This window comes from Petromyzon marinus, chromosome 33, assembly GCF_048934315.1.
Source record: "Petromyzon marinus isolate PM22_M1 ecotype Great Lakes invasive population chromosome 33, UKy_Petmar_22M1.pri1.0, whole genome shotgun sequence".
Lineage (NCBI taxonomy): Eukaryota > Metazoa > Chordata > Hyperoartia > Petromyzontiformes > Petromyzontidae > Petromyzon > Petromyzon marinus.
The window spans coordinates 1,982,379-2,009,055 of NC_133699.1; the positions used below are offsets into that span (position 1 = coordinate 1,982,379).

General features: G+C 47.2%; 1 protein-coding gene across 4 annotated transcripts in view; it reads left to right on the plus strand.

The window, feature by feature from the left end:
• LOC116948291 (kinesin-like protein KIF26B) overlaps positions 1–26,677 on the plus strand; it is a 123,410-nt gene that overhangs the window by 43,611 nt on the left and 53,122 nt on the right. For 3 of the 4 annotated variants that reach the window (XM_032964812.2, XM_076071439.1, XM_076071440.1), the window contains 2 exons: positions 9,004–9,372; positions 15,893–16,155. In XM_032964812.2, the coding sequence (XP_032820703.2) occupies positions 9,004–9,372; positions 15,893–16,155 (632 nt within the window). The remainder of the gene's footprint in view (positions 1–9,003; positions 9,373–15,892; positions 16,156–26,677) is intronic. The other variant, XM_076071438.1, reaches the window with a different exon arrangement.

Sequence of the window (26,677 nt, forward strand, 5' to 3'; positions counted from 1 at the left end):
GAGTCTCTCGTGTTCCACGTCCGCGGCCGGCCTTTCGTTTCGCCAGATCTCTTGCACGCTCGCGTTCCACGTCCTCTGCTCATGGTCCTTACTTCTGGGACTACCTAAATTCGCGCCGGAGCCGCAGCTCGTGCAATAGGAGACACGCTTGCTCAAATCACGCTAGTTTCATTTTGACAAAATAGTTATCATCAGAGCCCCGCGATTAGCACGGTTGGCTACGTACGGCGAGAAAGAAGTTCTACATATGTACGTACGCAGAACCAGCGTGGCTTGAGCCCATGCTCACTGTCAATCTAAGAAAGGAGTTTTCTTGCTCACCTTCAACAACCTACTTTGAGCTGCCTTCGCTTTATCCTCATGCCTGTGCAGCATGCACCCACTGTAAGTTCCCACATCCACCCCCTCCCCCGGAACATCAGGAAACGTGGCTTTTCCTGAATTCTGACCTGCCGTGCTGCAAGCAACAGATTCGTGCATCCTGGTAAAGGCGGAGAGCAAAAAAAAATCTGTTATGGTGCGTTTTCCTACTGGGGGATTTGGACTCTGCTTTCCCACCAGCTGCTGCCAAACATAAACAATCCACGCCAACGGCTGGACCAAAATATCCTTTAATATTTGTGAAACGCGACTACGAGAACTGACACGGATTCCTTTAAGTGGGTCACATTTTTTTTTTTTAAAAAGGTGTGTTTTATAGCACAGCAATCCCATGAAACATTCACCACAATGTGATAACCTGGCTTAGTTTCCATGCAGCGCCAACGTAAAGTGCTCCCTGTAATGTTGTTCCTGTCGAGTTGCGCGAATCTGGAGGAGTGGAATGACTTATTAATTAACGCTTTTACATTTTTTGCACGACGGAGTCCCGCTGCGTCCGGCTGCACATTTTCGTTACGCCAGCGTCTCTCCGACCGCTCTCCGTCGGCGAGCAGACTAGGCCTGTCCCTCACATGACTCGGAAAGGTGGCGATCGTTAGCGGAGACCCAATGTGTTGCACCGCCACGTACTTCGGGGGGCGGGGGCGGGGGTGGAGGGAAATACAAATAAAATTCCTACTCGAGCTTTTTAAGTCACGCAAGCTACTTCACATCGCACAACCAGACACTTTCTCCACTCAGTACCTCCCCCCCCCCCCCCCCCCCCGTTTCCTTATTTGTCAGTACACCTCCCGCAACACACTTCGACTCAACTTTAATGTATTCCTTTTCGTCTGGGCCCTTTATGATTAATAGCGTTGCGGGAAAGTGAAAACCGGTTTGCATCGTGCGCGCGAACACTCGTTTTTACTCCATCGCTTTCTCATCGGCATCGCTCATCTCAATTACGCCTCTTTCATTTGTCCACACGCATTTTTCTCATCTCACTACGGCTCCATCTCTTGTCTGTATCTATCCTGCCCTAATTTTTGTGTAGGGCCCCCAAATGGGCCAGCACCCACCACTGCCAGTGTAAGTGCCTCGCGTGTGCATGCATGGCCACGCATGCGTGTATTTGTATTCTTGTTAATTGTGTTTGCTGTAAATGTTAGGGGTATTCCTGCACGCAATGGCTAAGGAACTCGGTTTGGAGGGTATTCCAATCTTGAAGGGTGTATATTCCGTAATTTTATATGGGCCCAAATGGTTGTAATATCTTGAGGTACCACTTTTTACCCATTCGCTATGTGCATTTTACTGCAGTTATGAAACACATTACTTGGATATAGTTTCTGATGTCTCATGCAGATTGACATTTTCACATGTAAATGTATCCCTTGGTGCCCATTGGATTTTGAGTTCGGTGATAACATCTCTACATCGATGGATAATTATTAGAATCAGAACATTTATTTATACTGGAGGAATCCGATGAGCTATAAAGCTCTTTTTTCATAGATGTCCAGTAGGGGCGGGTCAGAACGTTACACCAACAAACAATACAACAAATACGACCGGAGTGAAATGTATGGGAAAGGTAAACAAATCACTTAAAAAATATATACAAATTAAACTAAACAATTTTTTCTGCTCGTTGAACTATTAGTTTATTTTTCAATCGCGACTTGGCCACAAATGATAGCCAAACAAAGTGGCCCATCGTGTGGCGATTTATAGCAGAAAAAAAATCTTAATAATCTAAACGTATGTTTCTATATTTTAGATGGGAAAACAATATCGATGCATGGTCACTTCATTTGTGTTTCCCACTTCATTTGTGTTTCCCACTTCATTTGTGTTTCCCAAGCAAAGATTCCACAGTTGCAGTATTTGCACGTGTCAATTACGAAAGTGCTACCTAAACCATACTTATGCCTCGCTTATTCCTTGCTGATAAAGGGCTTTGTTTGGCCAAATACTTGGGGAAATGACCCAGCAGGAGTGTTGGGATGACACTTAACTTTGTTTAGCACGTTTTTTGGGGGGTTTTCCTCTCTCACAGTGAAATTCTCTCACCCTCCCACGCACCCGTCTCATTGCTCACACAGAGCCCACAGAGAGAAATGTGGGGGCCCACCCAGTGCATAGCACCATCCCCCCCATTGCCAGAGTTACACGGAGCAACTTTGCTCAGGCCTAGATTGTAGCGGGTGTTATTTTAATATGTAATAAGCACGTTATTTTGGGCAATACCACTTGGAGCACAGACTAGGCAGACGTACGTTTTCATAAACGAAAATTGTTGGTTGAGATATTAACCACAAAATTACATAACCATGTGTCCCACATTCAGTATATATTGTCAGAATTTGCTTCGACATTAAATAGCCAAGCGATTGAGTATATTGAATAGAAATTCCTTGTAAGTTTTTGGGGGACCCTCCTGCTCTTTAGGCCCTGTTTCAGTGGCCCCCCAGCTGCTGTCAGACCCCTCTTCCACCATGCAACCGAGTCACACCGAAACGAACCAGCCGCAGCGCAGGTGGAGCTTCGCTTTGTTTATTCCCCACCCGCAAAAATCCGAGCGGCGCCGCTGAAGTCGCGCGGAATAGACGCGGCTGGCTCGGGCCCCTGCCCGGTCCCGGGCCAAAATTCGGATGCCTTGCGAGGCCAGCTAATCGCGGTTTGGTTCCGGCGTGGCGTGGCAAACTTATGATCGTAAAATTAACGCCGCACCACGAGGGCGCACAACGCTGGCTCGCTCTGTGTCAGAGGCACGAGGCACCAGACCCGTGTCCCCCGCACTGACATTTTCTCCACCAACTTTTAAAGATGACCCCTTTTACATTTTGGGTTGTTTTTTGTTGCATTTGAGTGACAGTATTCATAGAATGAAAAAAGGCACAATGCAGTGATTATTTTTTTACAAATGAACTTATACATTGAAAAATATAAATAAAATGTAATTGAATTTAATATGAATCTCTGCGTAATATACTGCGTAATAGGTATTACATAAAACTGTTTATTTTTGACTTGCGTTGTTTAAAATGCGTTAACTAATTAAGCATTACTTATAAAATAAATAACGTGCGTTTCGGCTGACTCGGGGTGTTTTCGGCCCTAATGTGTTTGCGTGTTTTTGTGCTTGCCTTGCGTCGCCCTCATAACACAAACTATGTCGCGCACTTTATATTAATGAATCATTATTCTAAGTGATGGAAAGTCTGCAGTTGACGTCTTGCATCAACAGTGAAGATGCAAATGGTTTGTATTAATCATTCATGACACCGGTGGAGAGAAAAGTCCAAGTGTAAATTAAATAGATGCATCATTTTTCCTCTCCGTGAATATTCTCCGTAATGGGTATAATTATGAAAGAAAAAAATCATTTCCCAGTGGATATTTTTCTGATGACGTGACCAAAGTCATGAATAAATTTGAACAAGCCATTAGTTTACAGGCCAGCCATCGGGCGCGTATACATTTAATCTGGCAGTAGATGCATTTTTCACTCTGCGGAGATAAATGTTACACTTTCAACACACTCAACTGCATGATTGATGACAGTAACGCAGATAACATCGTGACCGCACTTCCCTTCTTCCCAGCCGATACTTTAATCTCCTTGTTGTTTGCGATACTCCGATTACAATGCTGTGCTTCTTAATAAAAAAAACGCACATTCGCAAACGTACACACTACGCTCCGCGGTGTTAACCAGCGGACACAACATTCCACAGTTGCCCCCACGCAAGCCCAAACAACGATTTGTTATTTAGCGGCATATTTCCCCCGCGCTTTCCGTGCGCATGATGGAAAGCACAGAGCCTTCCGTCTGGCACCGTAAAGATGCCGTAAAAAGCACATTCTGTGGTGGAGCTAGCAGCTGATTCAGTTTGGTCCAGGGTCTGCCTTCAGGCTTTGTGTCCCCCCCCCCCCCGAGTGTGAAGAGTTGGGTGACGTGAGGGGGGGATAGAGTGGAGTTGGGGGTGGGAGGGCGAACAAAGATGTATGGCCTCATATCAGCGACTTGGCCATAGTTGGGCCTTCTGCCTGAAAACTGAGAAGCCAAGGGGTCTCGGGCGCAGCGTCGGTGTTGCTGATGCAGCCAAGCGCCTCACGCTGGCTTCAAACCCACGGCTGGAGAACGCCTCGGAGGCGACTTGAACCGACTGAGTGAACGGCGAGAGTCCTCGATCGGCGTTACCAGGCCGTACATGAACACCCGTGCATACCTCGCTTGGCAATTGCCTCATACGCGCACCTCCGATTAGCGCGGTTGGCTATGTACGGTGTGAAAGAATCTCGCGGTACGTTCAGCAGGAGCGCAGCCACACTTTGTTGGTTGGAGATTGTCCTCCTCGTAAATGGTTCCCGGTGGTTATTGCTTAGATTACAGATGCACAGTGACCAGTTATTTGCTAACGCTATCGTTAATTACTGTTGCCAAGCTACGTTGTAGCATTGACACACCGGATTTAATTTATTTTTTTAAAATCTATGCGCAAACTACGAAGGTGCGAGAGAGGACATCAACTGGGAAGATGGAGCAATGAAATTAGCTCTTGCGCAAGGTGCTCGGAGGATTATTACATCTGAGGATCGTGAGAGGTGGCGCTCGTTCGGAGAGGCCTTCATCCAACAGTGGATTGACCAAAGCTAATGATGGAGTGTGGCACATTCTCACCGCTATTAAAACATGTACTTAATTATATTAAATCGGCACCACCACTGGCTACTGATTGGGTGCTCGAGCCTGCTGTCCGTACGCTGCTGCGTGTCTTCAAAGCCTCCGTCGTCGGCGCGATCAGCACATACGTCGTCTTTACCCTGTGGTTCTTTCGGTGAAGTCAAGGTTACAAGTCGTCTTGTTGAATGGAGAAAAATGCACACTTAAAACAATTCCGTGTATATTTGGCAGAAATGTTGTTGGGAGGGGGGAGGGGGGCGTTGCGGACACCCAACACTGCCTACAGTCACCATGGGGGTGCCATGGTGGTGATAGGTCGTGGATTCGATCCCGACTCTGACGCCTGTTGTATATTTGCGTGCCTCTCTCCCCGTGGTCGCGTGGATTTTTCTCTGGGTCCTCTTGTTTTTTCCCCCCTTCGCATTTTGAATCAACGTGCATTTATAATCAGAGTATTTGGCTTCTATGAACTTCCACATGGTAAGCCAATTTGTTCAGCTATCATTTGTGACCAGGTCGTTTCTGAAAAAGAGCTATATAGTTCAGTGGGCCTTACCTAGTAAAATAAATAAAAATAGTAACCATCGCTGCTGCCGCTGCTGGCTGCTGAGCATATGCGCAATTTGTTCAGCTCCTTCGCCCCACCGTGCATTTGTTTTTTTGTCGGCCAAAGTTCCCACGACTCCTGTGCATTGCTGTACAACCACAGCTGCCATTCCACCATGAAGGGATAGCGATTGTCACCACAGCGCTAAGGCGTTTGGTCACATTCACACACGGCAAGCATGTCAACTGATCGCATGCGTGTTGCGTACAAAAGGGTGCGGGTGAAAGAACACGCATAACGGTGCCGTCCGTGTGTGCATGTGCTTGGGGAGTGGTTCTGCAGTGCTCGCTTGGTGCACCTAGCCTGGCACGCATGCTGTGGTGATGTCACTGCCTCTTATAGTGGCGAATGGTGGCTGCTGTTGTCGTTACGACGTGAGTTTTACTCCTGACCACTTTGGTGGCACGTGACATTCGAACTGGTCATGGACCCCTTCTCTAGATCATTTCAGACTTAGATGACCACCAGTACGGTGTGTAAACATCAGCGCTGGTGAGACAAAGGCCACTGGGTGCTGTGTCGCCCACACACCACCACCACTTATGCACCATGCTGGCCTTAACACGTGCTTGCTCACGGCGCTCGCCCCAACATCCTGTGCAGGCCATGGTTGGGGAGGGCTTAGTCGGTGTACACACGTGGGATGATGCTTGTGCATGCACGTTTTTATATCCCCGTGTTTCTATCGAGGGCTTTCTTTGACTGAAACCCCGGCACCGAACCTCAACCCCCTAGACTGAGACAAATTATTTCCTTTCCAGACAAAAGAGCGTGAGCCCGGGAGTGGCGGAGCATGTAGTGTATATGTGTGTGCGTGCGCACGTGCGGGAATAAGGTTTAGCAGTGGGAGCTTTAAAATCATAAACAAAGGTCCGTGCAGAAAGTACGCGTGTACAAGCATGCACGTGCATGTATTTTACAATTGACCCTACACTTGTGCACACAAGCACGCACGCACATTGCATTCATTTGCTTGCACAGTCTATCGCGGGCCTTGAGTCCGTGGATTCGCACGTTGCACCGAATCCCTGCCGATTTGTCTCATTAGGTAACCGTAGCTTTGGTTTTCAGAGCCTTGGCCTTTCCCACTGTTCCCCAGGAAGGAGTGCGTGCATGTGTGTGTGTGTGTCTGCGTGCGAATGCAATGCTCATAACGGAGGAGTTGATAGCCGGGCAACGTTTATATCATGCACTTTCTTCCTTCTCTTCTCAGACGTTCAAGAAGCGGGATGATTTGAAGGATGAATTTGCTCAGCCAACTGTGTTCATTTTACACCAGACGCTAAAGCTTACACGCTTGCGGGATGCCATCCGATTAGCAATGAAACATCCACCTGGGTTCTGCCATGGTGTTGTGGTTGGAACGCTGGACTTCGAGGGGGCACCGGTTCAATTCGATCTCCTGGCACGGCAGTTGAAACAGCGGCACAAGTTTCTAAACCCACCCTCCATCCCTGTCCACTCAGGAGTGTGTGAATGGGTTCACCACAATCAATCGGCAGGTCGCGTGTTGTGGGGTAAAGTGTGGCTACTCCCACCTCTTTCAAGGCGTCTGGCTTGGGTGGAAGGGTAAACCGATTGTACAATTATTATGTTTTTATTACACTTGGTACCCATAAAAGCCCTCATTCTATTTCCAGAGAGTCCTACTAGTTTTTTGCATTTGGGGTGACGATCGTCACGTACATCTGCGAGTAATTTTTCCGATATGGAACCATTAAGCCGGCACGCAATGGCCTGCTCTTCAAATGATACCACGGGATCTTTAACGTGCCCTTGCGAAGCAAACGACGTCGTGTATTTTATGGTCCATGCACCTGCGGTATTAATCGGGGTGGCCGACCGGGTTTGAACCGCGCACGCCTCTGCAACCAAGCAGTGAATCGCACGCCCACTAAACGTACCGTCTGCAGGGTCTCGCACGACGATGCTCTCATCGCTCTATCATCAAGGTGGCCGTCCTCGACAAGCAACGTTCCCTACTTTGGCTGCCACTCTGTCATTAGTCTCGGCCATTATCTCTTCCAACGAGGTGTCCTGCCCAATCACATTGGCTTTTTTTGTCCACAGTCAATATGCTGTCTCGACCCTTCTGATCCACTTGGTCCTCTTTCAGTCACTCAGTGTAATTCCAAGCATATATCTTCTCCCCGTGCTTCTTGGCTGCCAAGCTAACCTACAAAATTGTATTTGAATTTGACAGACCATGGTAAACAATAAAGGCACATTTCCACAATCAAAGTTTGGATAATTTAATGAGAAAGTTAAATCAAATCTGGATGCCATTTATAATATGGTATACTCCATTTGAGTGATGCCACTGTTAAGCCAAACATATAACGTGTGTGTGTGTGAGAGCGTGTTTGTTTGCCATGTTTTGGACTTTTTAATTTAGCCCACATGGGATGCTTGGGTATTTTTAGGACGCACGGGGCGACTGTTGGCACGCAGCAAAATAATAAATAAATAAATGCGCCGACAAGCAGAAATCGAATTGTCAGTGGGGAGGAAAATAACAGAAAGCTTTGTTTTTGGAAACGCGGTTTTGCGGTCGTAAATGTATAGGCTAGTTATCTTAATAGTCACCCGGGCTCACAATCCGAGCATTGTTGAGCCAAGGTAATTGTACACTGCACCATGTATGACTCGGGACGTCGGGAGTTGATTGCTTCCATGCCACCTGCACACGACTTCATCGTTGGCACAGAGCCGTCAGGGTTTTGGCTTTCGCGGGAAGCGAACATTTTGCCGTTTTTGCGTGCGCTTGCTCTTGCAACCATCCGAGAAATACCCGAGCCAAAACTCGGGGATTTGGGAGTGAAGGAACCGTACTGTTTAGAGACGTCAAGACAATGACCAAACATAAATGTTTACAGCTCAATTAGCAGATTATTGATGTTAGACTTCAACCGCTGGCTCATAAGAGACTCATGGTCCCCCGAGGTTAATCCTTCTGGCGTGTTTACAGCTCCGTCGATTGTAACAGTGATGATGATAATGGCTGTGGTTGGTAGTGGCCATGGTACAGGGGACGTTCATGGTCAGTGCCAAATATTGTCTTTCGAATAGTGACACTGCTATAGCTGCAGATGCTGCTACAGTCTTCTGATTATGCTGCTGCTGATAATAACAGTAGCAGGGAAAATTGGCTAAATGATGATAACTGTTGTAGCAGATACCACTACTAATGCTGCTTTTATGAGAATCATAACAATGATGCTGATGATGATAATCTTGGCAATGATTGTGATGTTCACACCGTAGCAGCAGCTGCTGTTACTGACGATGCTGATCCTAATGATGCCGATGATGCTGATGACGATGCCCGTTTGTATATGTTCAGGAGCCAGCGTCCGACTGGGCTGATGGCCGCTGTGAGGCCTGCTCGTCGTGTCCTGGGCCTCCTCTTGATGACGGAACGGCGGCGGCAGCGGCGTGTCTGGAGCATCTTCCTATCGGCACGCCCACGCACCGGCCTGGCCCGGCCACACTGCCCCAACCACCGCTGCCACTGCATTCGCAGTCCCAGTCTCCATCCTCGCGTGGAGCCAAGGCTTTACCACCACCACCATCGTCATCGTCAGCAGCCAGGGCCACGCAGAGTCCTGCGGCTGCCGAACGCAAGAAGGGAGGTTCCTCGAGTGGGGGCGTGGCAGGGGATGGAGCATGGACTTCTCCAAAGATGAATGGCTACGCGGCACATGCTTACCTGGTGAGACACCTGGGAGTCACGCGCGCAATGCTGAATGGGGTCTCCATTCATGATTCTATTCATGAATGGTTTATTTGAAGCCAAGGCTGTTTCAGTATCATCATTCATTGTCTTGCACGATCCATTATCTTCGTAATTATCCATTGTCTTTTTCATCAAAGTTATGATTTATCACATTCATCCATGGTCATCATCATCATTTGCTGTTTTTTCATCATCCATAACCATCATCAGCCATCATTGTCTAACCTGTTTTTGGGACGTCCACAGTGATTCTCCTATCAAGAGACATACTGGCCCTTGCGATAAGAATAATTAATTTTAATACTGGATCCAAACTACCAGTGGAGATGATCACCACTCCAGACTTGAAATTCTTATTTTTCTTAAATGACACCACACCCTATCACTCCAAAGTGTACGATGGAAAACCGTGTTTGTTTGTTTGTGCATTAATGTTCCTTGGTGTGACGTCTTTGTCCATTAGAAATTCACATGAAGACTGAGTGGATGTTTTTGCGCGATTTGTGCCAGTTGTGTGGGCAGTGATGGTGCTGTGTGACAAACCCGGCGACCCAAGTTCGATTCACGGCCAAAGCCAGCGACAATAATCTGAACTAGTCATGGGCCTACTCTAGGTCGACTCAGACTAAAATGGGTGCCTGGTGTGGTGTGCAAACATTGAAACTGGGGAGACAAAGGCGGACAGGCGTGGTGCTGGCCACCCACCCCCTCGTGCACCGTCCCAGCCTTCATAGATGCTCGCTAACAGCACTTGCCCCGAGAGTCTGTTAAGGCTATATGGGGGATCTTTATCTTTGTTTTGTGCCAGTTGTGAATTTCATCCAGTACAGAAACCCACGTGTACATCACCCTAAGGAAACCCTATGTTTGTACCAGACATGTTTTCACCATCCAAACTCAGTTTTGTCAAGAGCTCAAATACAGTGCACGTTTAATACAATAATTTATTTATTTTTCTTTTGCTACGGCTGGAGGCCGAATGGTACTCGCAGCTTAAATTATTTAATCGACATCTTCCCTTGTGTTTGATCAGCCATTCAACGCATTAACCTATTCACTTTCAAACGCGGCGGCACTGCACGTATGATTGCATGTATGTTGAATTTCTTTAGCACCATACGTAGCCAGCCGTGCTAATTGAAGGTGCGGGGGAAGGACAATAAACTAAACATTAAAACAGTTTTAAATTTTGATTTAAAGCTTTCGTGACTGCAGTAATTCATATTCTTAGTTTTTTCGGTAAAGTCACGTTGAAGAGAAACAACAAAATAATCAAATATAATAAAATATATAAACAAACCAACACACCTGAAGATGCCCGTTTGAGTTATGGTCGAAACGTCGTGAGAATTTGTTTTATTGTTTTATATATATTTCATTATTTTGTTGTTTCTCTTCAACGTGACTTTACCGAAAAAACTAAGAATATGAATATTAAAACAGTTATAAAGAAATATTGACTTAAAGCTTTCTTGACTGCAGGAATTCATATTCTTTGGGTCTTTCGGTAAAGCCACGTAGATAGAAAAAATAATGAAAATATGACAAGGTTTCGACCGCAACACAAGCAATCATCATCAGGTGAAAAAAATAGCGAGAGAGCTGCTGAGGCAGGATGTTATAAAGGTTTGAGATGGGCGTTGCCCAAGGGTCATACGCGGAGTGGGCGGGGCTAGTGATGAAATTTGCATGTCAATGTAAGATCGGGTATATCGGAGGGCTACCTCCACAACGACGAAGCTGCGGAGGTGGCCACTGTACTGTGAGCCTCGTCGTCGTGGGAGTACCCGATCTTACATTGACATGCAAATTTCATCACTAGCCCCGCCCACTTCGCTTATGACCCTTGGGCTACACCCATCTCAAACGTTTATAACATCCTGCCTCAGCAGCTCTCCCGCTATATTTGTTTTCACCTGATGATGACGATTGCTTGTGTTGCCGTCGAAACGTCGTGATATTGTTATTATTTTTTCTATTTACGTGGCTTTCCCCAAAGACCCGAAAAATAGTCATAAAGAAATGAGTGTTCAATCCAGATGATGATTTAAAGGTTGCACAGCTCCAGTCGCTTCCTCATATTGGAAGGAAGAGCGTTCCAGACGGCCGCAGAAGTGCATCTGAAAGCGCGAAAATACAAATAACTCCGATGGCTCCCGTAAGGTTATATGGAGCGAGCCCCACTGGAATGTGCCCGGGCTCTCGTAATGCACAGCGGTAGTTTGCGTTTGGCCTGTGTGCCATCACTCAGCTGGCCGTTCATGTGAATGGGCAGCCCTAGAGCAGACAGAACCGTGGGTTTAATAACCTGGTTTGAAGGATGGCTCACCTCGCAAGCGTCCAGCTCGCCGCAAATCTCTTAAGGCTACGATGCCGGTCTGGACTGGCGAATCTGTGTGTAAGGTGTGCATGTGCGTGCGTTCTTTTTGCATTATCAAAGGACAGCTTTTTTCTTCCACACCACAACACTCCCGCCACGTCTGAACGACACAATTCGCCGTTATAGAGCTCATGACGCGTATGTGTGCACAATATTCATTTGCGTTCAAAACATAATCTGGCCAAGTGGAGTCTTGGTCGAGCGAGAGGCTCGCAATGGAATGGTTGAGAATCCTCATCGTGGGAGGAGGTTGACTCAGCCCAACGTCGTTCTGGGGGGGGGGGGGGGTCGATGTAATCAATTTCACTTCGTGGGGAAGTCAACAGTGGGTTGTACTCTCTGGAGAGACACTCCCGATCCCCTCGGTGGTGGAAATGTGGAATTTCCACCACCGACTCAGGGATGTAAACAGGAGAAGAGCACCGATGGCTCAATGCTCATTTGAGTAAGAAATCAATTGTACTTTTTTATTTCAAATTGCATCGGTCCACTTATTGATCTGTGCAAAGAACGGAATTGCAAACAGGGAGATGACACCGGATGGTCTTTCCCTGAGGTGTTCCATCAAGGGTTTTTTTTCTCTCTCTCTCTCCTTAATGCCCGACAACCTCAAAAAATGCTCGCAATGCATACTCCGCTTAGAGAAGTAGTTGCTGATTACAATTATTCAGAGGTGACTGTCCGGGCGGTTTGAGGTTTTACACCGGCTGGTAAAATGTTGCAGATTGCCGAGAGATTCCGCGAGCTTCTCCGCTCCGGGCCGCAGCTGTGTTGACAGAGTCGCCCCACCTCATTGCTGCTCCTGCTGCGGCAGTGGCAGCGGTGGTGGTGGTGGTGGTGGTGATGGTGGTGGTGGCGGTGGTGGTGGCGGTGGTGGCGGTGGTGATGGTGGTGGTGGCGGCAGTGGCGGTGGTGGCAGCGGTGGCGGTGGTGATGGCGGTGGTGGTGGTGGTGGCGGTGGTGGCGTCAGTGGCGGCGGTGGTGCCGGTGGTGATGGCAGTGGCGGCGGTGGTGGTGCCGGTGGTGGCGGCGGCGGCGGTGGTGGTGTCAGTGGTGGCGGCGGTGGTGGCAGTGGCGGTAGTGGTGGCGGTGATGGTGGTGGTGGTAGTGGCAGTGGTGGTGGTTGTGCATATAAGTCGGCATTGTTGCTGCCCGCTGCAACTTCGCAATTACCTCCGAGCCCTCCGTGTAAACACGTTGTGCAAGGACGCAGCACTTGGCGGGGGGGCCCGCTCATAAATTCGTGCTGTTGCTGCTGCCGCTGTCTCTGCAGCACTACACGCCCTTGTTGTTTTCCCAACACAAGTCCGCGAATGCATTGCACCTGCGCACGGTGGGTTATGCATTGCGTAAGAAACGCTACGTTTGTAAACCAACCGCGATCCTCTTGAAGTTTTAATTCGTTCTAATGTGCCTTGCAAGGGTGTGTTTATGTTTAAGAGCAGGCAATCTCAGCTGTTGGGGACTGTTTGTTCAGAGAATCTTGCAACAGCGGTGGTTGTGTGGCTGAGAAGTCGTGCGATGGAGGGGGTTTAGGGTCGGTGCAAAGGAGGAGGATTGGAACGAACGTTGTGCTAAGAGGTGCGCTTCACAGCTATCGTTGCCTTGAGGTGCAGTGTGCACGAACTTAGCACGTCTGACCAGTAGTGTTTGTTTCACAGGAGCATTGCAGAAACATTTCGGAAATCGGAAATGGTTTTGACTTAAAATTTCTTAAAATAGTTGGTAGAAATATTCGTGTGTTTTTTTTTTATCTCCCTGTATATTATTTGTTTAAAAAAGATACTGCTCTCTAATATGTCATTATTTGCAATTTTACATTCCACTTGGCCTAAAAAGAGAACTGCCTCCATAATGGCGACTTCTGTTCCCCATCTCTTACGTTTTCCTGCTATGGATGTGAAACTGACATCAAACCGTACTCATATAGACAATGCATCTGATCAATGTCATTGACTACCGATGCCTCTGCAGGCAATAGCTGTGTGGACAGCAGAGACCCAAGGCTGCATTGCTGCTATGTGGAGCAGCCACAGCTGGAGCACGTCACGCTGCGACAAATCAACGTCCTGCTGCGCTCAGAAACGTGTTAACCAATACCGTGCATTTGGCATTCAAAGTGAAACGTCCGTATTATGAACCCACGTCCCAAAAATAACTTTGTCTTCAATTCAAAGCATAATAATTAACTTGAACTGTATAGCATCGCCGCGCGCATGTATTCCAACGCATCGTGGCACTGCCCAGCTGAGGTGAGTGGGCGGCAGAGGGCAGGGGTGGTGCACGATGTTTAAAGGGGTGCGTTACAGCAGCTGCGAGTCTCAGGCCAGCGATCACAGGGCAGCGATGCACATCACTGCCATGGAACAAAGCTGTGCTGGGGAAGAGGCAATTAAAACACATTCCACTGCAGCGAGGGGAGGGAGGGAGGGGAGGGGATGCTGGTGAAGCAAGCCGCCGTGGTGGGTCACGGTGGGGCTGGCGAGATGAGGGGCTGGGTACGGCGTGAGGAGAGGGCACGGGACCGTGCCACATCTTTATGAGGTTTCCAGAGCACGGCTGCGAGCGATGCTTCACCGTAAACTGTTGATCAGTTGTCGTCACCCCCCCGCCCCCCCCCTCCCCAAAGTGAGCCGACTAAGTTTTTGTCGTGCAGCCAACCGCAAGATTTGGGTCGTGCCTCTCCCCATGTCACGTCTGGTTTTTAATGCGTTTGTGATTTTTGTTCAGTGGGTGTCTCAAAAACATGTTTTTCAAGTTAAATTAACAATACAACAATAAATCAGTCTCCGTCGATTTACATCTAAAATAAGTATAGCAATTGTGGTCGTTGTTATTAGTATTATTATCAAAGAACAATTATATATGATTAGCAATTTAACTTTAAAGCCTTTAAATCGATTAACTTTCGTAAGGAAAGAGTTACTATAAAACATACCACATGATGCTGTTTTGTTCTGGCCTGGGATACACCATTACAAAACTTCTCAGGGTTCATTATTTAATGATATTGGGTTAGGAAAATAATGCTAATGTGTATTCACTCAAGATTAATTTGGTGTAATGATCCATAACTTGCCTAGCATGCTATGCTGGTCAGGGATATCACATCAGACCTGTGTCAACAGTAGCACAAAGTGTCCATTGACCCCAAGAATGGAAAGAAAACCAAAACAAGTTTTAGCTCTGGAGCCTGGGCCATGAAAGAGACCCCTTGGCTGGCTAACGAAATCAGGTCACGGCCTCACACAGCCTGTGACTAATTGGAGTTTTTCTACGTAAAGCAACGAGAAGAGAAAAAAAACATCAAACTACCCAGCACGGTGTCAGTTTCAAGTTACCAGCCTAACAGCAGTCTTAGACTCATTAGATTTTTACTCCAATCTCATGATCTCGCTCTGGTAGCAATTTAAAGAGCTCCCCCCCCAGCTAAAGATCGGGCATGGGAAGGTGACTGCAGACAAGGCACGGATCACGTCACGCACGCAGCTAGCTACAATTAAGCCGGCTTCCCCTCCACTCTCTGTCAAGTTGTGAGCGCAACACGACAGTGCCGCTACCTAAGGCAGCGTGCCGAATAAATATGGGCGCATCAGTTGTCACACACTCGCGTTGTTCATTCCTCTGTCTATAATTTAATGACGATCATTATTATTTCCTTTATTTGTGTCGTTCGTGAAGTGCAAGGCTGTGAGGAAGGCGCTGTGTTTCACAAATTAATATATTCTGCCAGTTGGAGGCGGGGGGGGTCAATGCTGCAATGTGGTTTTACCAAATAAATTAATTAGCTATTTTTATTTTCAAATATGGCAAACATGGACCGTGGCAGTGGCACACATGGCCTACTTCTCTTTCAAATAACATCACGCGATCGTTAATGCCCACTTGGTAGTGGACGGCCCACATTTCCGGTTAATACGCAAATAGTATTGACCAGGGCGGCCGCTCCCTTTCGAACTGCAAATCTCTGCAACGAGCGACAACCACCGCACGTAATGTCAACGCCGAGCACTCCCGGCCCGAGTGCACCGACGCACGCTAACCTCTTCCTTATCGTGTCGCCTCTCCCCACGTTCCATCCCCCTGCTGCTGCCAACCTCCTCCCAACCACGACAGCAGGGTGCGTCTCCAACCCTAGAGGGCTGCAAGCCGCTGTCCGCGGGCTCCAGTTTGGAGCAGCAGAGCCTGGGCCACCCTCCGCTGGAGAGGCTGGCGTCGCCCGCTCGCTCGCCGCAGGCTCTGCCGTGGTCGCTCTCGGCACCGGGAGGCTCCCCGGCGCACGGGAGCCCGCAGAAGACCGCCCACGCCGCCCCGGGGTCGTACGCGGCGAACAGCAACTGCAACGGCAACGGCAATCCGAACGCGTCCTTCTTCACGAGGCGAGTGCTCTCACGGCCTTGCGCGCGGAGCTTCGTTTTGCCCACGCATCTCCACGTGTCCACGGAAGAGAGAACGTGACCCAGAAGCCAGGCGGCTCTTCCTTTACCGCTGCGTTGGCTTTCGTGCTGCTGCTGCTGCTGCATGGCTCTCCGATGTGTTTTCAGGTCATACCACGCGTTGCTCCATCCGGCGTCCGACGATTCGCTCCGCATACCAGGAGTTCCTCCGTGTGCCGAGAGGTTCTAGAGATCTTGGAGAAGCTCCCACGCGAATCTCAAGCAACGAGCGGGATATCCTAAAAACACATCGGAGAGCTGTAGATCTTATCTTGTGGCTGTGTAGGTAGGCAGTTTAAAGCTTCATTAATGATTAAGACAACACCTTTACAATTACGGCAAGGCATGCCGTCATAGAGTGCCCTATTGATGCGACGTCGTTTGACATTTTGCCATTTATAGCAGTGATGTCACCAGGGTGGTATAATTGTGCATATTACCTAACTGTAAACATAGGGGTTTTTAAATGATAGCCAGGTGCCACGGGAGCCGGAGCTAAGAAAGTGGAATTATGGCGTGAGATCAGGGTTCGAGTCTGGGTGTCAGCCGTCAGTAATTAAGTCCAGGTTCTCGTGCGGTGAGTTGATGATCTCAGGCTGGTCACGAAGCACAAAAACCATCGTGTAAAGTGTCTTTTGTCTTTTCATTGGGTCAAATTCCAGCCTTGATCATTCCAACAACATTTATTTCTGGCAGGGCATCTTGGAAAGTTGACTGTGTAGTGTGTGCATAAAAAGGGGGCACTTAACAGCATATAAAGAAGCATTTGTATGAACATTCCTTGTATGGGCCGCTCTCAAACACAAGGGGGGTTGCAATGCACTGAGAGTTGCCAATAGACCCTTAGTTTGATGCCATGACAGTGATGGCACAATGGGAATAACATTGAGAAGACAAAACAAATAATTTACAAAGTTTCAAACTTGTGTCAGCCCAGAAACACAGATAATGGCTATCTACGAGATAACGGATATTTGTTTTTTGGGTTGTGTCTTCCTCACCCTACGACGACTGATAGTGTCCAAGATATGCTTCCCGTAAATGTGTTAACGCTATTAATAAATAGCCAATTGAGACGTGTAACGTAAACAACTTCAAAATGTGGCACTGGACGGAACACAAAGGCTCCAGTCAATCTCCCTCGACTGTACAGAGTTGTGTGATGCAGGCCCAGGTTGCGTCTTCTCTTGGCTTCATCGCTCGTGTCGACAAAGCTCGTCCGTCGCCGCCACTTAGTGGTGAACGGCGATTGTTGTCGCCTTCGTTGTTGTCGTTATATATATGAGTGCTAGGAATTCGGTGTAATGAATGAGTCTCATTGAAGCTCCCGCCTCTAATTCTAAGACGAGCTGGAGAAACGTCCCCCACCGGCCAGTTTGGCTGCCTTGCTCCACCTCGATGCTTTATTGTTTATTGTTAACCATGCCCTCCGGTGCCAGTCATGTGTGGGCGGCTACAGGATCACAAAGCACTGCCAATCGTTCAGGAGGATTTGCTCAGCCTCCCTTTTCATCAAGCTGCCAACGTTGCCCGTCTCATGATACCTCACGAGGCCGCAGGCCGCTGTGATCCGGTCTTGAGGATGTTGCTCGCGAGCTGTGGATGGGGGGGGCATCTTCCTGCGTGTTACTCCGTGTGCGCACGGCGCTGTTTCTGCATGCGTTTGAAACGCAGGATCTCGCGTAGATGCTGCGCAGATGTACGCCAATTATATTCTGTCAGGTCCATTGGGATGTGAACACAATTGCCGAAGCAGAGTTAGAGATTAGTGAAGAGTAGGCATACAAATGCCTTAACCATGCAACAAATTTAAATCGGAGCGTATCTGAGAGAGCCAGGCTGGGAACATATGTGGGCTGTAGACCTGAGATAGTTTTGTTGTTGGGAAAGTATTGGGGGGGGGTATGTGTTTGTATTAAATATAAGTGTTTAACATTTGCTGTGGTTCATCCTCCATTATACGGGCTAATTGAGGCAATGTTTGTAAGGCATTCACCTCCCACCGCATTCCTACCAAACTCTGACTTCTCATCTGCTCTCACACCCACTATTCACCTCTCATCCCACCCCACCGAACGCCTCCTCGATTTCCAGTTCCCTGCGACATGGCTATATGGCTGCTTGCCCAGCCTAAGCCAACCGATACACATCAATGGATTGCCAGGGATTGATTGAATTCAGTGCATGGGACATCTAATATTCCTGATTATGAGCAAATATTAATTACCATAAATTGTGCATCCATTCATGCATGCATGTGTGTAGCTAATATTTACACACTAACGGAAAAGACAAACTCAATTTTTTTCCTGTTTTCAACTTATTTATCTAGGAAGGCCACACTGAGTTGTCTGACTTTTTGAGTATTTTTATTTTAAATACCTTTTCAGCCAATTAATGAGTTTATATGTGTGGGCGAATACCGGAGTGCCCAGAGAAAGCTGAAGCATGTGAGGGGGCAACGCTTTATCCCAGTACAGATGGACACAGATGGCGATTAGTCCACTTGCTGTACCGCCTTTTCCTGGCGAGTCACGGTATTTAATTTTGACACCCACGGGAAGGGAGTTTCACAACATTTGTGCGATCCACGAACCCTCGACGAGCCACCACTGCGTACACCACCGGTGGCAGCTGGTACGTTGCTATGTACTGTTATGATTTTTTTCTGCTTGTTGACCCAGGAAAGCCTAAGTCTCGTGACTCCTTTTCAGGAGGGTCCTGCCAAGTAGATTTTTTTTTGTAGCGAGCAATTTCTATATAAGTTCTAACTTGGCAAATGTGGAGCTGATGCCGGCACGTGACGGCCTACACTTGCGAATGACATCGCGGGATCATCACCGTTCACTGTGGAGTGCACGGTGCGGTTTTTTGATGGTTACTCGACCAGAGTGGCCGCTGGATTCGAACCGTGAGCCTCTGCAACAAGTGAAGAGCGCACTGCCACTGGGCCATGCCACCGACCCCTGGTTCAATGTGTAAATAACAACTTAGACTTTAACATTTACACACACGGTCAGCACTGTATCTTCGCATATTAAATACATTCTGCGGGGCAATGCTGGTCTGCTGAACCAATAGGACTATGACTCAAACATATTTTATTCGTATCTGGAGACAGCGGAGGTCTGTTTATAGATGTTAGCTATGATTCTCCATAACAAAGCATCATGAGGTTGTATACACAATAGATGTTGTTTGCGCAGAAATTGCCTCGTGGATTTTAAGTAATGTTTTACAGCAATTAACAGATTTTAATTGTTCCCCCGTAACTTCCTAAAATTGGCACTTTCAAGCAAGGACAACACAATTCGTGCATTAATTAACATGAATAAGCCATTACTTTCAATTAGTAGTTGCATTTAATATTGGATTTTAAGTGAGTTTTTATCTAATTGATTGTCAAGATATATATACAGTACTGTAGTGTTAACACATGCAAAAATACACCTTTAGGCACACGGTAATGTGGCCATCATACGTAGAATATCCCGCCGCTGGTAGCTCATTTTTAGAAAGGGCAGCGCTGTATTTCACATTTAATTTGAACATTTTCTTTGACAAGTCTTGTAAAGCTGGCCTGTAGCTGACAACACAGAACCTAGTGGTCCATTTTGAGGTGTTCTTCTTTTTGTTCCAAACAAACCATCGCATTTTTTTCTCAAGTGTAACCGCCGCCGTGACTTTAATTGGCCATTTGAGAGGCACATTTTCCAGAACTGCAGCAATTACTCGAAAGTCACAGAAAAAAAAAACTTGCATTGGTAAAGTAAAAAAAAGGCCTAACTCATTAAAATTTCGTGATTTACAACAAAAAATCACAATATGCGGCCTGTAATAACATATTTAAAATAGTAACATTTAGCACACTGGTTTTGCAAACCAGAGATCGCTGTTTCAATCTTCTGGCACGGCTGTTAAAACAATGCACCCAGCAGCATCCGACTGTAGACCACAGTCGAACGCTCAGGTCGCGTGTGGTGGGGTGAAGTGTGGGCATTCCCTGCCAACGGGGAGATCCTTCCACTAGCAGTGGCGTGAGTTAGCAACGAGAAGGGCTGGGCCTTGACCATCTTCACCAAACGGTAAACATTGCCCACGCCTGCACCGGCCAAAACGTCCAATCAAAGACGTGAAAGTTTGTCCACGCTGGTTTTTTTCCCATAAACGATTCGTATTATGTCGCAGGACGTTCTTCTTTTGTTTGTTTGACGACTGCGTTGCGTGACATCGTCCGTCCGCATCGCCACGGTGTGATCCGCCGCATGCTGGGCCGTCGCCAACGGAGTGCCCCGGAATTCGGCTCGAACGTTGAGCACAACGCACGCGCGCTACCTCGCTTGCTTGTGTCATAAAAACAAACACACATCGATTCGTTATTGCTGTCGAGCGCCGTTCCGTAGCCGAGGCTCGCCAGGGAAGCGCGACTGTCGGACGCAGATGTGTTCGGCGTTGAGGTCGCTCGTGCTCAGCGGGTGGTCCTGAAAGCACAGCTGCCAAGACCTGTCGCGTGGTGAATAGACACGGGTGATAGGTCATACAGGGCAAGGCAGTCGACTCTCCTCCCGCGAGAAGAGATCTCGCACTTGAGGCTTCGTACAATGACGATCTATTCACCGGCGTGAGTGGTCTAAATGCGGTTGGGGGGGGGGGGGAGGGGGTGGGGGGATTTCTCGGCCGCTTGACCGGTCCTTGGGACGATGTGTGTGTGCGTGCGTGTTCTCGCAAGCTCTCGCTGCTTGAGTGCGTCCATCGCGCCAGCGGGTGGTGGACGTGCGAGCCACCGGACTTTGCACACCGCCCGCCGGCTGCAGTGCCTGACCTTGCGCAAGGACTTCAAGTGGAACGTGCGGTCCGATGTCATAATTTAGCTTTTTTTTATATTTTCCCTGACAGGTGGAACTGAAAGAGATAATTGAATAGAGGCTGCTACACCAGAGCATTTACATAAACGTAAAATTGGCCACTTTTAGCGTGAAGGAATTTCTATCAGAGTGTGCGCTGCGCGTACAAGATACGGTTAAGAATTAGTTCCGCGACATTATTAAAATCACCTTGTGATGCATCATGCATTTTTAGATTACAGACATTGCGTTGTGTCCTTATATCCAGTTGTGCTCATCTTAACATTCGTGTGCGTCTTTGCCTTTGGTGAGCGGTGGCGCTGCTGGTCGCGCGCTGCGCTACAAAACCAGGGAGACCCAATTTCGATTCCCGCTCAGAGCCAACACCAGTGACGATTATCTGAACTGGTCCCAGGGCTCAGGGTTCCCCTAGCTTGACTCTACCACTGGAGAACAAATGGAGGCCGGGCATGGTGCTGGCCACACCATCCCCTCGTGTGCCGTACCGGGCCTTCATGGGTGCTCGCAAAACAGGACTTGCTCAGACAGTCTGTGAAAGGCGCTACGGTGGATCTTGGTCTTTGTGTGAGGTTGTATACTTTGTTTGGTCATAGAACCCAAAAAAATTGTGTAATTGAGAGAAAAAAAATCAATTTTGTCTGTTGGGGCTATACGGGGGATTTTTGTCTTTGCACATATGTTGGTCTTAATGAACGCTAATGGAAATCCACCGAGACACAATATGTCTTCAAAGCCCCGGAGTCTAATCATTTATGCCTCTGCTGTTGCTAGAGCACATAAATCACTTGTGGTCTTTTGAGACAAACCGAATGCATGGGATACCATACAATACTAAAAGAGGGAATATAGTACAAATATAAAGTGGTGTTCATTTTACGAACCCCAGAGAGTTTATATGGGTTGAGTCAACCTCCAACCGGGGGTTTGAACTCACAACTTGCCAACTGCGAGCCACTTGCGCTCCCGCTAAGCCTTCCGGCCGCATCATTGACAATCTTCGCGTAACCATGGCAGTGCTTTCCCTATAACCTCTGCTTGACATCACGTGGCATACAACTAAAAGTAATAGTCCTAGATGCGATTGTAAATATAACTGCAGTATATTTATATGCATAAATATTATTATCCACGTGACAAATCAAAATCACATTTTGCTTGCGTGCAGCTTGTTTACAATGCACCGTGCAATATTTTTGTGTTTTTGTGGTCTATTTCTGTGTGATCGTCTACAATATACGATGGGTTCATTCGCAGCCTCTTGAAATGAACTCGATGGTGACTCGGCGAATAGGAATGCTGGGTTTTCTGTGCATCGCTCGTAACGTTAGTAATCAACATGGAAATGGCAGCTTGAGTCCACGACTATACATTATTAACGCAGCTCTTAACGACCTCAACAGATGGTGGCTCCTGAGCAAGGCCCGATTTGGCCTTTCAGAACATTTAACTGCGAGCTTATTGAGAACCTTGCTGAGTATCGTTGTGCAGCGCTCGTCGTAAGATTACCCTTGTTTTTAAGTGCGACGTACATTACGAATGTGACTAAGTGACGCTAGAGCATGACCAACTATCCAATTCAAGGGACTTCCCAAATGCACACAGCAACTGGCTACATTTCTCCCTTTTAAAGGACAACACTAAGAAACAAATAATCTCCCTGCTGTATTACTATCGACCAATAATGACTGTCTCCTGTTGTGGGTGTTTCCCGAGTTACTCTTTTTGTAATAAAAATTACACTCCCCTAATGTTTTGGGCCACAGCATGTTCAACAGATGCTCACCGTGTGATGAAACGTAGTGGCTCATTATTATTCTTTTTGATTTAAAGCTTTCGTGACTGCAGGGATTCATATTCTTGGTTCTTTCGGTAAAGTCACGTAGAAGGGAAAAAATTAAATAATACAAATATAAAACAATAAAATTCTCACGACGTTTCGACTGTGGTTTTCACACCTGATGATGATTGCTTGTGTTGCAGTCGAAACGTCGCGATAATTTTATTGTTTTATATTTTTATTATTTTATTGTTTCCCTTCTACGTGACTTTACTGAAAGAACCAGGAATATTATTCTTCTTCTTAAACTTTTAATTGCCTCTTTGCAGGTTCTGGTGCTTGGCATGTTTACGTAGAGAAAATAGCATAAGCCAATATGCCTGTCATTTCCCGAGTATTCGTATCAGGTGCACTCAGTGTTGTAGGTGCCTTAATTGGCGGATCAGCGTTGGTTACACTTGACTACGGAATTTTTTTTGCTCGGAGTATTGGGTCATATCTGGCCATGAGGACCTTTGGTATTAGGGCCTCTTATTTCTGCCTCGCAAAGAGGAAGCCCTGAATGTGTGCTGTGCAGGTTGTATTTGATGTAAAAAGAAAACAATTCCGGCACTCGCGTATCATTCAGCAGCTTGGAAAAGAGTTACGTTGGTAATTTAATGAGCGTTGTGAGTCCTAGCGCTAATTCAAATCCAACACTTACGTAAACTGTGAGAAAACCCCCATCGCAACAGGAAACATGATTGCAGGATGGTAATGGAGAGGTATATAAGCACACAAAGATGTGCTCACATATAGCAGGAAAGAACAACTCCCATCAGGCCATCCATGGATGTCATGTGCTCATGACATTTGCATGTACAATGTACGTATGTATGTTGAACTTCTTTCGCACCTTACGTAGCCAGCCGTGCTAATCAGAGGTGCTGGGGAAGGACAACAATCTAAACAAAGCAGTTCTGAAGAAATTCGTTTTCCTGTCCACATTTTTTTACTCTTGTTATAAACGAAAATAAAAGTGTACTGCCACATATGCAGCTAGCGATTTGGTGGTCTGGGCAAGGCTGGGAGCATTGGACATGTGACGTGGATATCACTTTGGCATGCGTGCAATGCATTGATGGGAGTTGTGACTTCCTGCCATTTGTGAGCAATTAAATGCGTTGTTAAATTATGAGGAGTGGTGGCACAGTGGTTGGCACATTGCGCTACAATCACATCCACCCGAGTTCGATTCCCGCTCACGGCCACCAACACCAGTGACAGAAAATGTCTGAAGCGGTCCAGAGCCTCCCCTAGGTCAACTCGGCCTCAAACGAGTGCCTGAAGTGGTACGTAGATGACAACAATCAGCAAATGGGGAGGCAAAGAGGGCCAGGCGTGGCGCTCGCCACCCACGCCCTCGTGTGCCACAGTGCCGGCCTTCATAGGTGCTCGTGAACAGCACTTGCCCCAACAGTCTGTTAAGGGCTACACGGGGGATTTGTTATTTGTTTGTGTTGTTGAATTGAAGACCTTTAGCTCTGCAGTGCGTTTTGTGGGACCCGACCTGTAAAATTGTCAGCTGCCTCTGGAGGATAGCTAAAATGACTTGACATATTTAGTTGTTTTCATATTCTGTTCATTTAAATATTTCGGCAATAATGATTTTTTTTCAATTTGCAGCACTTGCATTAATTCTACTCAGAGCTCTGCTCATTTGTTGCAAAAAGGCTGCCATTTAATTTCCTCATTCTCCATTGACGCACTCATTTCAGGGCATCTCATTCGCTTCTGCAGTCCTGCAAAAGCTCAACGGTAAATTTGAGGACTCTATATCATCATCATCGTAATTTTACCGTCTTAATAGAGTGCTGACAGCTTGTTTTAGCAATACTTAAAATGTGTCTCCCTTCCACAGAAAAGTCATTAGTTTATGCTGCGCATAAACGCGTGCGTGCGTGTGTAACATATCGTCGAATTAGGTTATGGGATCTAATGTTCCTGTAAAGGAGCGTGGTGTTCGTGTCGCAATGGTGTAAAATATCGCATCGTCCAATGGTTAGGAGTCGAGGTAAAGCTTCAGCTGTGCCTTCTATAGAGGATTTTCTTATTTGTTTGTATATCATGCTCACATATTTGAAACTTCTTGCCTGGTTCTGTGTCTGTTTTGTTTCTTCTTAAAACGTTTCCATCACAGCCACAATTTTACGTCTCATCTCATATACTGTACAAAGTCAAGTCGAGTTCATTTGTTTAACCTGGTGAGATATACCGTAGGGGTAGAGGAATACCACATCGATATATTGGTGCATATAGATTCTTAAGCTCTTCATAAACGTTATCCAACCGCTTGTATAATAATCAATGTTTTTGAATTCATGTATATTCTATGTATAGGGATCTCTTGAGGCACTCCCATTTACCACAATGTAAACATATATTGATTATATAAGCAAATATTTACACTGATTCGTGACTCGTAATTCAATTTCTTAAGGGGTGAATTATTTTCCCCCATTACATGACACCATACATTTCATAATAGTTATTTATTAAATATAAATATTTCACCTGGATAATCCCTCAAGCTGGAACATCATCTTTGCAAATGGCCAGGGTGTCATTTGCCGTGCATATAGCAAGCACATAATGACATACATACAAAACTTGGACGAAAATAAGCATAAAGCAAGGCCAGAAGGTGACATCGTTCCAAAAAAAACACGACGAAGCAAGGCGTCTTTGGCTTGGGGACGTCTGAAAAGAATGAAGACCAACAAACGTGACCTTGCATTGCCATGTGGAACGAACGCAAAGTGGAGGAGGCCGTCAATCGACACAAGACGAGAGAAACGAGGGCCTACGGGAAGCGATCGTCACGACCAGAGAACGGAAGGAGCACAAGAGTCCGTCCAAGTTTCATTGTCGGCTGCTTTGAGACGACTGACGGGAGAGTGAGAGAGACGGATGGAGCTCGGGTTTTACAGCCTGTGTCGGTGCTCCCTGAAAGCTCCGATGTCCCTGTTGTAGAATTGATGCCCTTTGGGGCTGAGCTCTGCTTAATGGGAGTGTCAGCAGTGCAGCAGTGGCTACAGGTCAACTGTGTTTAACTGCTCCATCTACAACGTGCGTGCTGGTTAGCTTCGCCGTGCGCCCTTCCCAGGGCCAGCCTCCGACTGTACGTGCGAAAAAAAATTCAGTGCAAAGTATCCAAGCAGCAGCAACAACAACAAATTGTCTTTCCCGGTGGCACCATCCGAGCCAATGCAGTGCGGGACCCTCAAGTTTCCTTGCCGAGCCTGAACAATACCAGATTCAGATGCCAAAACTACGATGCACTGACGTCTGACTCTGGCTGGGGGCCAAGCAGGGTTATGTGCGGGTGTAATGACGAGTCTCACTGCATGTGAGGGCAGTCGGAACACCGTGATGAGACCGCGTCATTTACATGCAATTCGACTCGTTCATTGCGCAGAAGTAGGGGCCACTCGTTTCACCGTGGCAAAAGAGGCTTTGTTTCTAAATGCCATTGTTTCATCTCCTGATTGAATAAAGGGCACGACAAGCTTGTCAGTGTGTAGGCTGTGGGTGGATTTACCCACGGGTTGTTGGAACCTGTGTTGGAAAACCACTTGCAGGGCCGTGGAGTAGAGCGAGTCGGATTAGACCCGTTAGCTTGGAGTTTGAGAGACTCGTTCTTGTATGTATGGGTTGTCTCCAGGTACTCTGGTGTCTTCCCGCTTGCGGGCACATTTGAGCAACGTGCGAAGCCAACGGAAAAGCAGGAGCACCCTGCGAGTGAGACTCGGGAATGATTTTCCGTGGTAAAGGATTGCAGCGC